This window comes from Oncorhynchus kisutch, linkage group LG9 (genome assembly GCF_002021735.2).
Source record: "Oncorhynchus kisutch isolate 150728-3 linkage group LG9, Okis_V2, whole genome shotgun sequence".
Taxonomy (NCBI): domain Eukaryota; kingdom Metazoa; phylum Chordata; class Actinopteri; order Salmoniformes; family Salmonidae; genus Oncorhynchus; species Oncorhynchus kisutch.
In genome coordinates, this window is record NC_034182.2 from 26,958,456 (window position 1) to 26,971,925 (window position 13,470).

Below are 13,470 nucleotides of genomic sequence, written 5' to 3' on the forward strand. Positions count from 1 at the left end.
AACTCTTTCTAAAGACTGTTGACATCTAGTGGAAGCCCTAGGAACTGCAATCGGGGACGATTTCATCCTATTATAAAAGTGCCAGCCACTGAAATCAGTGGTAGGATGATTTCTTTTTTTATGGGATGGTTTGTCCTCGGGGTTTTGCCTGTCATTTCAGTTCTGTTATACTCACAAACATTATTTTAACAGTTTTAGAAACTTTAGAGTGTTTTCTATCCATTCTGGGCCTGAGTAGCAGGCAGTATTCTTTGGGCACACTTTTCATCTGGATGTCAAAATACCGCCCCCTATCCCAAAGAAGTTAATAACAAACTTGTATGCCATCTGTAAATACGAATACAATTGTTCAATAACAAGCCTAGTTGGTTAAGCCAAAGAAAAATAATTTCCCGCTACCCATGATTGGCTGAGATAATGAGTGGGCTGGACATGCCGAGAGATGAGTTTGGATTGGTTTGCTATATAGCACTCTTCTGTCTATTTGAACTGGTCAGTTTATGTAGGTATTTTTTTTTTTATGTACAGCATAGTAAAATTTAACAAAAGACTCAACTATGAAAGTATCCATTTCAATACAACATCACTGAAACAACTGTTTCAGAGCACTCTCGTCTGAGTGTGCCAGAGCGCAGAATAATTGATGAATTTACAAACGCCAACACCAGATGAATATGCCCGGTGTCAGTAAACATTGGCAAAAAAGCCAATGTTACAGTCACCAATGCTCTGGATAACATGAAAAAAGCCTAACCAGCTCTGCTAGAGTGAGTAAAATGGTCAGAGTTTGAGTGGGGGTTAAAGCTTAAGATGATTTGTACAGCATTGCACATAGTCAGTGTGACCCAGAGTGACTTGACATAACAACCGGCCAAGCAAGCTGTACAAACAAAACAGAAACGACATAGGACGTCTTATTTAATGAAAGGGGTTGCAGTCTGCTGGGGTTGAAGTCTGCCGTCATGTATATGGGTAAGAGTCTCACTACAGTTTCAGATATTATACATTTCTAATTTTGTCAGAAAGTTGTTTTCATTGCAAGTTAAAGCTTACTGTTAGCTAGCTAGCTGACATTAGATGGCTGGCTCACTAGCTAACATTACGTTTATGATCTGTGTGTAGTAATGTTATCTCAGAATGCCATTTCGCATTGCTAGTTATAGCCTAATGTTATCTAGCTAACTAGCTAACATTGAACCTATTTGGATCATTTTAGCTAGCTATGACAACCAGTTTGTATTGCTAGTACTCTATGGATTAGGATTATGGTTCATTGTTTAGCTAGTATCTCAACAAAAGACTCCAACCTGCCAGATGATACATGGCCCATCAAGTTAGCCAGTTGTGTCTGACGGTGATTACGGCTATCTATTGTATAATAATGCCAAAATATATGCATCTGTATTTTGTCTTTCAGCATCAGTAGAACACGCCTGACTCTCCTCCACCAGTCATACAAGGAGAATATTCTAACGCATCCCATAAAAAAGAGAGCTGACCCAAGCAAGCACAGGTTACACCTGAAGCAAGAGGACTTGCAGCGAGTGGTGAACTTCATCAACAACTACGCAGAGGATAATGCAATAGTATTACCAGGATGCCACCCAGGACGCAAACACTTTGGTGCAAAGTTGCTGCCATCCCATGTGACAAAAGCAGCCGTGTGGCATCTCTACAAGGAATTGATGACAACACATGGTATATAAAGCTTAAACAACATGTTTTGATTATTTAATTGACCTCCAAACATGATTGGAACCACATTTATTGAGCTCACATTATTTCTGTATTTTCCAGAAGTATGTGTAGTCGGGCTGTGTGTTATCACTTTAACTTCCAGTTTCCAAGATTATGTTGCTGTATGCAGTGATGCTGCTCCGCACATTTGTCGGTAAGTGAAACTTACCGACAAATGATTAAATACATACATTATGTTTTACGCTACATTTTCTTTTCATAAATTGATCTTAATGTTATTTTGTTGTTTGCAGGTGCTCTATCCTTCTGACCCTATGCAGCCAGGTCCCATCTACTTTTTAACTCCCCGCAAGTGTGGCTTGTTTGGTGTCCACTGTGAAGGAATACCACAACAAGTCAACTACTTGATTGATGAAGGTATGTCATCCAGCAAAGGCAGCAGTGCAGTCATCAACTACATGCACCATTTCTTCACCAACTACGAAGTTGGGGAAACACATGTGGACCTGAGTTGTGATAACTGCAGTGGCCAAAACAAGAACAAGTTTGTGCTCTGGCATTGTGCCTGGCGGACCATGCTTAAGCTCCACCACAGTCTGGACTTCACTTCCTGATCACAGGCCACACCAAGTTTACCCCCGACTGATGCTTCGGCCTCATCAAGCAGCGCTTCAGAAAGACCAGAGTGAATACTGTCTGAGATTTATGGTGTTGTGAAGGACAGCACTGTGACAGGGGTCAACATCCCACAACTGGTTGGACTGGAGGATGGTACGGTGCTGGTGGAAAACTATGGCTGGCAACAACACTTGACGACGTACTTCAGGCTACTGCCACAGATCAAGCAGTACCAGCACGTCAGATGAATATCATTTTCATTGCTTTGTATGAGGTTATTCTTCTTATTTAAACTTGGGAGGTGAATTGATGTTGTGCAAGGTTGTAATGTCTACAACTTTTTTGTTATTTCCTGTTTTACAACTTCGATGTTCTGGACTCTGGTGTTGTTGATGCCGAAGGAGCGTTCGGACTCAGTCGGGACCAGGTTTCAGCTGCTGCGCAATGCTGACATCCTTCCTCCCATAGATGGTCTGCCTGTACAAGCACCACCTGGACTGGACACAGCTAGACAAATTTATCTTTTGAGAAGATCAGGGATTTTTGCGACGAAGAGGCTATTGACATCACATGCCCTGGATAGATTCCTTTGTTCATGCATGGTTTGGACGGACCAGTCATCAGCACTATCTGCAGTGCCTCTATTCAAATGACTCTCTCCTAACACACACACCATTATGTTTCTGCTACTATTTTATCCTGCTGCTCAGCCACTTTACCTCTGATTGTATGCATATAACTACCTCGTCTATCACTGATATCATTATTGATATTGTTCTTGTACAAACTGTATATTATTTGATTTATATTGACGCTATCTTTTTCTGATATTGCTACTATGCAAATAACCATTGGTCATCCCTACTGCATCTGATCTGTCAGACTCACTAAACACAAATGCTGAGTATTGGAGTGTGCCCCTGGCTAAAATTGTGCCATCTGGTTTGCTTAATGTGAGGAATTTGTAATTATTTATACTTTTACTTTGACTTTTGAGACTTAAGTACATTTTAGCAATTCCATTTACATCTGGTACTTTTAAAACCAAATACTTTTTGACTTTTAGTCAAGTAGTATTTTAGTGGGTGACTTTTACTTTTACATGACTCATTTTCTATTAAGGTATCTTTACCTTTACTCAAGTATGACAATTAAGTACTTTTTCCACCACTGACCCATCAATTTAGACAAGTGTGTCTGGGTAAGCATCATCTAATATTTGTAAAAAAAAAAAATCTGGACACTTTCTGTTTACCTGGGATTTTTCCTTATTGTAGGCTACTACTTTTACCACTTGTAGTCTTAATCTTTACTACACTACTCACAGTTTAGCACAGGACCTCATATGTGAATCGTTAAAGAGATGGGTGTGGCTGGCTTAAGAGGGTGTGAACACTGCTGAATGTAGACAAAGGAAAGTTCTCCAGTAGGTTCCAAAACATTCAAAGGCCATTTTCTCAAAAGTGAGGTTACAAGTTTATCAACTTTCAAAGCAGAATTACTTTTCCATTGTTCCTCAAATGCAGTGTATGATATACAATTTTGTTGCTCTGAGGCTCTACTTTTATCCAATGTAAAAAACACAATTTAAAATGTTAAATCATAGAATAGATCTGAATCATAGAATAGATAATCTATTTCCTGATGAGGTAGATGAGGAAGATGATGGTCAGACAGCAAAGGAGAACTCCAGTTCTTATGATGGAGAGGAGGACAAGGATCCTCATATCCACTTCAGTCGCAACCTGAATGTCACCACCTGAAAGAATGAAACCTTTTATATTTCCCATTTCTGTATATATAATCAGGGTTGGCTAGGTTACTTTCTAAGTGTAATTCATTACCGTTACTTGTTATCTGTCCCCAAAATTATAATCAGTAACATAACTTTTGGATTACCCAAACACATTTGATGTCTCATCATAGTGGTCTCTGACTTGTGGTCAGACTCAATCAGGTGAAAACAAATTTAATTTGCGCCTTTTTTCAATGCTGAATTGAATGTCATTGAGAAAACAGAAAGGTGTTATAATGTATTTTTCCCCAACCATCCTTTCTGAATTTACAAGTAAATCCAATAATTAATCATCTAGTTTTTCAAAAGTACCTGAAATCTGATTACAATATTTTTGCTGGTTACAGTTACATGTAATCAGTTACTACCCAGTTGCTCCACAACCCTGTATATAATATAGTATTGGCTAATACAGTGTAATAACTAAGGGTTATGTTTGTATATTGTTAATAAACAAGCAAATTATATTTACCATGAATGTCCAGCTTGGTCCCGTCTCCAAACAGTATCTCCCCACATGAAGCCACAGCACAGTAGTAAGTCCCAGCATCAGAGAGGCTGAGGTTCCTCTTGGGGAGGTTGTAGACACATCTCTGTGTAGGAGACCCAGCCTCAGAGCTCTTCTCACACTGATAACTCCTGTCTCCATGGGTGTAAATGATTCCTGGACGGGATTCTCCTGAGCCATGTCTGAACCAATAGACACTGTGTCCTCCTGCACAGGTCTCAGTGTGTATTGTACAGTTCAGAGTCACAGAGTACCCTGGTTGGACTGACTCAGACACAGGCTGCTGGAGCACAGACATGCTGTTGGACTCTGAACCTGAAAAGAGTGTTTAAATATGTCAGCAAATTGCATTGAATATGCTGTAGTAAGACTATATCCAAAATGTAACTTTTATTTTTACGGCTCTTTATCTATCAATTCAATATTTTGGGAATGTCTGAAAATATCAAAATACATTTCTCAGCACTATACCTTTTACATTGAGAATGGTCCCTTTTCCAAATTCCACCACATTTGAGTGTGCGCTCCCACAGTAGTACGTGGCTGAATCCGAGCCTTTAATGTCTGAGATGCTGAGGTGATTTACGCCGTTGCTGCTTTGCACTGAGAACCGAGGGTTATCCTTAAACTCATGGTAAAATGTAGCATATTTGTCATACTTATAGATGGTTGAGATGAGATTAGGTTTTTCTCTGAAGGGCTGCTTGTACCAGGAGAAATGCATGGCCATGTCGCCTTTATAGAGGCATTGCAGAACCATTGTGTCTCCAACATTGGCTGACATGAGACCACTCTCCTGTTGTATGGCAGAGGGCTCAGTCCCAGCTAGCGCATGAACTATAAATAAAACAAAGGAAAACGTCTTACAAAAATATATTAAACCTTAAAAGATTGTATTGCCTGCACCTTAGAGGCTGCTGCCTATGTACATAGACATGGTCACTTTAATAGACACTGGTCACTTTAATAATGTTTACATACTGTTTTACCCACTTCATATGTGTATACTGTGTTCTAGTCAAGGCCTATGCTGTTTAACTATTGATGTGCATATACTATTCTATATTACGTATTCTTCAGATATATTACATATTCTGTCCATACATCCCATCACACACACACACAGCTCGGGAAAAAATGAAGAGACCACTGCAAAATGATCCGATCCTTTGGTTTTACTATTTATCGGTATGTGTTTGGGTAAAATTAACAATTTCTTCTATGAACTACTGACAACATTTCTCCCAAATTCCCCCCCAAAATATGATCATTTAGAACATTTATTTTCAGAAAATGACAACTGGTCAAAATAACAAAAAAGATGCAGTGTTGTGTTACGGTTCTCTTGTGGTGAAGGAGAGTCGGACCAAAATGCAGCGTTGTGATGATTCATGTTATTTTAATAATGGAAAAACTATACATGAATAAACTACCAAAATAATGAAATGTGAAAACCAAAACAGCCCTATCTGGTGCAAACACAGAGACAGGAACAATCACCCACAAACACACAGTGAAACCCAGGCTACCTAAATATGGTTCCCAATCAGAGACAATGACTAACACCTGCCTCTGATTGAGAACCATATCAGGCCAGACATAGAAATAGACAAACAAGACATCCAACATAGAATGCCCAACCAGATCACACCCTCACCAACCAAAACATAGAAACATACAAAGCAAACTATGGTCAGGGTGTGACAGTACCCCCCCCCCCCCCCCAAGGTGCGGACTCCGGCCGCAAAACCTGAACCTATAGGGGAGGGTCTGGGTGGGCATCTGTCCGCGGTGGCGGCTCTGGTGCTGGACGTGGCCCCCACTTCACCATAGTCTTAGTCCCCCACCTTGTCCGCTTCCGTGGCCTCCTAGCCACGGCGACCCTACTTAATGACCCCACTGGACAGAGGGGCGGCAGCTCGGGACAGAGGGGCGGCAGCTCGGGACAGAGGGGCGGCAGCTCGGGACAGAGGGGCTCTGGCGCCTCTGGGCTGAGGGGCTCCGGCGCCTCTGGGCTGAGGGGCTCTGGCGGCCCCTGGCTGACTGGCGGCCCCTGGCTGACTGGCGGCCCCTGGCTGACTGGCGGCCCCTGGCTGACTGGCGGCCCCTGGCGGCACCTGGCTGACTGGCGGCCCCTGGCTGACTGGCGGCACTGGCGGCCCCTGGCTGACTGGCGGCACTGGCTGCGCTGGGCAGACGGGCGGCTCAGGCGGCGCTGGGCAGACGGGCGGCTCAGGCGGCGCTGGGCAGACGGGCGGCTCAGGCGGCGCTGGGCAGACGGGCGGCTCAGGCGGCGCTCGGCAGACGGGCGGCTCAGGCGGCGCTGGGCAGACGGGCGGCTCAGGCGGCGCTGGGCAGACGGGCGGCTCAGGCGGCGCTGGGCAGACGGGCGGCTCAGGCGGCGCTGGGCAGACGGGCGGCTCAGGCGGCGCTGGGCAGACGGGCGGCTCAGGCGGCGCTGGGCAGACGGGCGGCTCAGGCGGCGCTGGGCAGACGGGAGGCTCAGGCGGCGCTGGGCAGACGGGAGGCTCAGATGGCGCTGGGCAGACGGGAGGCTCCGGCAACGCTGGAGAGGAAGGCTCTGGCAGCGCTGGACTGAGTAGCTCTCGTAGCGCCGAACAGGCGGGAGACTCCGGTTGCGCTGGAGAAGCGGGAGACTCCGGCAGCGCTGGAGAGGCGAGGCGCACTGTAGGCCTGATGCGTGGTGCTGGCATTGGTGGTACTGGGCCGAGGACACGCACAGGAAGCCTTGTGCGGGGATCTGCTACCGGAGGGCTGGGGTGTGGAGGTGGTACTGGATAGACCAGACCGTGCAGGCGCACTGGAGTTCTTGAGCACCGAGCCTGCCCAACCTTACCCGGTTGAATGGTCCCGGTCGCCCTGCCAGTGCGGCGAGGTGGAATAGCCCGCACTGGGCTATGCAGGCGAACCGGGGACACCGTGCGCAAGGCTGGTGCCATGTAAGCCGGCCCAAGGAGACGCACTGGAGACCAGCTGCGTAGAACCGGCTTCATGGCACTTGGCTCAATGCTCACTCTAGCCCGGCCGATACGCGGAGCTGGAATGTACCGCACCGGGCTATGCACCCGCACTGGGGACACTGTGCGCTTCACAGCATAACACGGTGCCTGTCCGGTCTCTCTAGCCCCCCGGTAAGCACAGGGAGTTTGCGCAGGTCTCCTACCTGGCATACCCATACTCCCTGTGAGACTCCCCCCAATAAATTTTTGGGGCTGACTCTCAGGCTTCCAACCGCGTCGCCGTGCTGCCAGTTCTTCTTTGGGGCGGCGATATTCTCCTGGCTGAGCCCAGGGTCCTCTTCCGTCTAATTCGTCCTCCCATGTCCAGTACTCCTCGCGCTGCTCCTGCTGCCTTTCACCATGCCGCTTGGTCCTGTTGTGGTGGGTGATTCTGTAACGGTTCTCTTGTGGTGAAGGAGAGTCGGACCAAAATGCAGCGTTGTGATGATTCATGTTATTTTAATAAAGGAAAAACTATACATGAATAAACTACCAAAATAATGAAATGAAAACCGAAACAGTCCTATCTGGTGCAAACACAGAGACAGGAACAATCACCCACAAACACACAGTGAAACCCAGGCTACCTAAATATGGTTCCCAATCAGAGACAATGACTAACACCTGCCTCTGATTGAGAACCATATCAGGCCAGACATAGAAATAGACAAACAAGACATCCAACATAGAATGCCCAACCAGATCACACCCTGACCAACCAAAACATACAAACATACAAAGCAAACTATGGTCAGGGTGTGACATGTTGTCAGACCTAGAATTATGCAAAGAAAATAAGTTAATATTAATCTTTAAACAACACAATTCTAATGTTTTAACTTAGGAAGAGATCAGAAATCAATATTTGGTGGAATAACCCTGATTTTCAATCACAGCTTTCATGCGTCTTGTCATGCCCTCCACCAGTCTTTCACATTGATGTTGGGTGACTTTATGTCACTCCTGGCGCAAAAATTCATGCAGCTCAGCTTTTTTTGACAGCTTGTGACCATCCATCTTCACCTTGATCACATCAATGGGGTTCAATGGGGTTTAGGTCTGGAGATTGGGCTGGCCATGACAGGGTCTTGATCTGGTGGTCCTCCATCCACACCTTGATTGACCTGGCTGTGTGGCATGGAGCATTGTCCTGCTGGAAAAACCAATCCTCAGAGTTTGGGAACATTGTCAGAGCAGAAAGAAGCAAGTTTTCTTCCAGGACAACCTTGTACGTAGCTTGATTCATGTGTCCTTCACCAAGACAAATCTGCCCGATTCCAGCCTTGCTGAAGCACCCCCAGATCATCACCGGTCCTCCACCAAATTTCACAGTGGGTGCGAGACCTGGAGAGGCCTACAAGCCACAGTGTCTCGCACCCACTGTGAAATTTGGTGGAGGATTGGGCTATCATTGCCAGCCCAATCTCCAGACCTGAACCCCATTGAAAACCTCTGGAATGTGATCAAGATGAAGATGGATGGTCACAAGCCGTCAAACAAAGCCGAGCTGCTTACATTTTTACGCCAGGAGTGGCATAAAGTCACCCAACATCAATGTGAAAGACTGGTGGAGAGCATGCCAAGAAGCATGAAGGCTGCGATTGATAATCAGGGTTATTCCACCAAATATTGATTTCTGCACTCTTCCTAAGTTAAAACATTCGTATTGTGTTATTTAATTGTGTAATTAATATGAACTTATTTTATTTGCATTATTCTAGGTCTGACAACACTGCATCTTTTTTGTTATTTTATAACAATATTTGGAATTTGGGAGAAATGTTGTCAATACTTTATAGAATAAAACAAAAATTCTCATTTTACCCAAACACATACCGATAAATAGTAAAACCAGAGAAAATTCTAATTTTGCTGTGGTCTCCTCATTTTCTCCAGAGTCGTATATACAGTATGTACATACAGTGGAAAGAAAAAGTATGTTAACCCTTTGGAATTACCTGGATTTCTGCAGAAAATAGTTAGAAAATTTGACCTGATCTTCATCTTAATCATAACAATAGACAAACACAGTGTTTAAACTAATAACACACAAATTATTTTATTTTTCTTGTCTATATGTGTCTCCAGTGTCTCCTGAACCCTCCTGTCTCAGCCTCCAGTATTTATGCTGCAGTAGTTTATGTGTCGGGGGGCTGGGGTCAGTTTGTTATATCTGGAGTACTTCTCCTGTCCTATTCGGTGTCCTGTGTGAATCTAAGTGTGCGTTCTCTAATTCTCTCCTTCTCTCTTTCTTTCTCTCTCTCGGAGGACCTGAGCCCTAGGACCATGCCCCAGGACTACCTGACATGATGACTCCTTGCTGTCCCTAGTCCACCTGGCCATGCTGCTGTTCCAGTTTCAACTGACCTGAGCCCTAGGACCATGCCCCAGGACTACCTGACATGATGACTCCTTGCTGTCCCCAGTCCACCTGGCCATGCTGCTGCTCCAGTTTCAACTGTTCTGCCTTATTATTATTCGACCATGCTGGTCATTTATGAACATTTGAACATCTTGGCCATGTTCTGTTATAATCTCCACCCGGCACAGCCAGAAGAGGACTGGCCATCCCACATAGCCTGGTTCCTCTCTAGGTTTCTTCCTAGGTTTTGGCCTTTCTAGGGAGTTTTTCCTAGCCACCGTGCTTCTACACCTGCATTGCTTGCTGTTTGGGGTTTTAGGCTGGGTTTCTGTACAGCACTTTGTACTGATGTACGAAGGGCTATATAAATAAATTTGATTTGATTTGATTAGATTTATATTGAATACATCATTTAAACATTCACAGTGTAGGTTGGGAAAAGTATGTGAACCCATTGACTTGATTTTGACTTATGACTCTGTTGGAGTCAGGACTTTATTTTAAGAATGTGAAATGTCAGATTAATAGCAGAGAGAATTATTTATTTTATCATTCTCACATTCCCAGTGGGCCAGAAGTTTACATACACTCAACTAGTATTTGGTGGCATTGCCTTTAAATTGTTTAACTTGGGTCAAATGTTTCAAGTAGCCTTCCACCAGCTTCCCACAATATGTTGGGTACACCTCCAATTGACTCAAATGATGTCAATTAGCCTATCAGAAGCTTCTAAAGCCATGACATCATTTTATGGAATTTTCCAAGCTGTTTAAAGGCACAGTCAACTTAGTGTATGTAATCTTCTGACCCACTGGAATTGTGATACAGTGAATTTTAAGTGGAATAACCTGTCTGTAAACAATTGTTGGAAAAATGACTTGTGTCATGCACAAGGTAGATGTCCTAACCGACTTGCCAAAACTATAGTTTGTTAAAAATAAATTAGCACAAAGTTGAAAAACAAGTTTTAATGACTCCAACCTAAGTGTATGTAGATTTCCGAATTCAGCTGTATATAAGAACTCCAGACTCTGACGTTGCTCGTCCTAATATTTAATCATTCCATTTTTTACTTTTTAGATTTGTGTGTATAGTTGTGCATTCACAAAAGTTCTGAACCTTTCTATTCTCATAGTTTCTAAAGATTGCAAATTAAAGATGTTTTTTTGCTAAGAGTATTATTTTATTATTGATCTATGACAAATCCCCCAGCAGTGTTATTTGCAGTGTTAACTCCAGGTATTAATTGCAATTCTCCATCCATTCCTGAACCTCCGACCAAAAACAAGCTACATATGGACAGTACCAAAACAAATGATCTAACGATTCTGTCTCTTTTTAGAAAAATCTGCAGAGCTGGGATGGTTGTATCCCCCCCATTTGTTTAACATTGTATTGGTTGCAATAATTTTGTATAATAATTGAAATTGAAATACTCTAAGTTTCGAATCCAGCATCGTTTTGTGTATCAGTTCATAAACTATGTGACATGGAATCGGTACATCGAAAATCTCTTCCCAATTATTTTGCAATCTACATTGTACAGCTGTCAATTTTTTGGTCCTTAAATTAAACTGGTATACATTTCTATTTAGCACAATTCTCTTAAACCAAATTGGCCTTTAATGCAGAATCGACAGAAAAGTTTCTTACTTTCTACTCTTTCCACTTGCCTCTTGCATTTTTGAGTTAATGTTGCAATTAGTTGGTTGTAGTTTTGAGTAGAGCAGACATTTCCATATATTTTTGCTAGCTGCATGTGTGACATAACTCCGCCAGTCCTATTTATGATAAAATTTACAAAGATTATACCGTTTTTAAACATTTTTTCAAAAAATATTGTTTTTTTAAAAATAGCATCATTTTGGAGATTATTTCCTTTTCAAATAACTGAAAGTGAGAGGTTCTAATCTGAATAAAGGGAAAAAGGCCTTTCTTGAACATTGGGTGAGACATTCTTACTAATCTGCTAGAGAACCAATTCGGAATCAGGTATAACTTTTGTATGACTGAAGCCTTTAGTGAGAGGTCTAATGCTTTAATATTTAATAATTTCTGCACTCCGAGTTCATATTCATTATATAAATAGGCCGGTTTAATTTTGTCTGGCTTGCAGTTCCAAATCAAATTTTATTTAATATTAATTTCAAAAACAAGTCATTAGGTGTGGGCAAGGCCATAAGCAAATTGGTCAACTGGGATATGACTAAAGAATTATTCAGGGTGATTTTTCCACAAATAGACAGGTATTTTCCTTTCCACGATAGCAAGATCTTATCTATTTTTGCTAACTTTCTATAAAAATGTTTTGTAGTGAGATAATTTCTTTCTTTCGGGATATGAATAACGAGTATGTCCACATCACAATCAGACAATTTTATCGGTAAACTACACGGTAATGTAACAGTTTTATATTGTTGTGATCCAATATGTAATATAGTACATTTATCATAATTTGGTTGTAATCCAGTGAGGTCAGAAAAATAATCTAGATCCTCCAAATTGTGGATTTAAAAGAAAACATGAATAATCAGTGTACAATGATACCTTTGTTTTTGTTGTGTATTGTTAGATATTACGGCACTGTTGGAACTAGGAACACCAGCATTTCGCTTCACCCGCAATAATATCTGCTAAACATGTGTATGCGACCAATAACACTTGACTTGATTTGCAAGATTAGGTTGCCTCAAAGTGTCTGTGAATGTTAATTAAATCAATTGTACCGTTGTACTCCCTGATGAAGGGTATGCTGAAACGTGTTGGAGTTTTTTTTGTTAATGTTGTTCTATTGAACATACCATCACAATAGAGTCAATAAAACTTACCCATCTCTCCAAGAAGAAGAAATTTGCACAGTGGTGCGAACATCTTAATAGCTGTCATCCTCTTCAAAACCTGTGTCTTCTGTGGAAAAGTTTACCCCTGTTAGAACAACCCTTCTCAAATGAAGCTAATTCGTTTCTGAGATGCGTTGTATAGTCTACGGTATGTCATTTAGCATTTCAGCAGAATTTTCTAGTTTCCCCAGTGGTTGGCTAAGTGCCCCTGTGGTGGCTTCACCTAACCCAGATTAAAAGAGACCGGATGGATAGAGCTGAGCGTCCTGTTGGGCTGACACTAGTGTGTTTATCTTCTATGATCAAAGCTCAGAATGTCACTTTTTTGGATGAAGAATGGAATTTAGCTAATGCCTGGCCTTCAATTTCAAACGAGGACAGATCCTGTTGTCTTAAAAATGAAGTTAAAATAAAGTCTGGCCTTCAATTTCAAAGGACAATCCCCTTTAAGGGGTGGACAACATTTGGTGGACAACAAGCCAATGCTCCTACCAACCGCAAGAGTTCCTCAGTTCACTGATTTACTTGGTGCAGTCAGAAGAGTGCCCCCTATTGGCCAATGACCACCAACTCCAGCGAAAAGTTACCCTTACCAGGGGGTCCTCCCGCCCAACACAATTATTCAAAGC

The 13,470-nt window shown here is 42.8% G+C and overlaps 1 protein-coding gene across 1 annotated transcript; it reads right to left on the bottom strand.

Annotated features, from left to right (window-relative positions):
• Positions 1 to 3,768: 3,768 nt before the first annotated feature.
• On the bottom strand, positions 3,769 to 13,004 carry LOC109879311 (uncharacterized). The gene is made up of 4 exons (XM_031832259.1): positions 12,830 to 13,004; positions 5,091 to 5,456; positions 4,584 to 4,934; positions 3,769 to 4,075 (listed from the first exon to the last, which is right to left on the bottom strand). Exons 1-4 carry the CDS (start codon positions 12,885 to 12,887, stop codon positions 3,951 to 3,953), a joined length of 900 nt encoding a protein of 299 aa, XP_031688119.1. The 5' UTR covers positions 12,888 to 13,004; the 3' UTR covers positions 3,769 to 3,950.
• Positions 13,005 to 13,470: the final 466 nt, after the last annotated feature.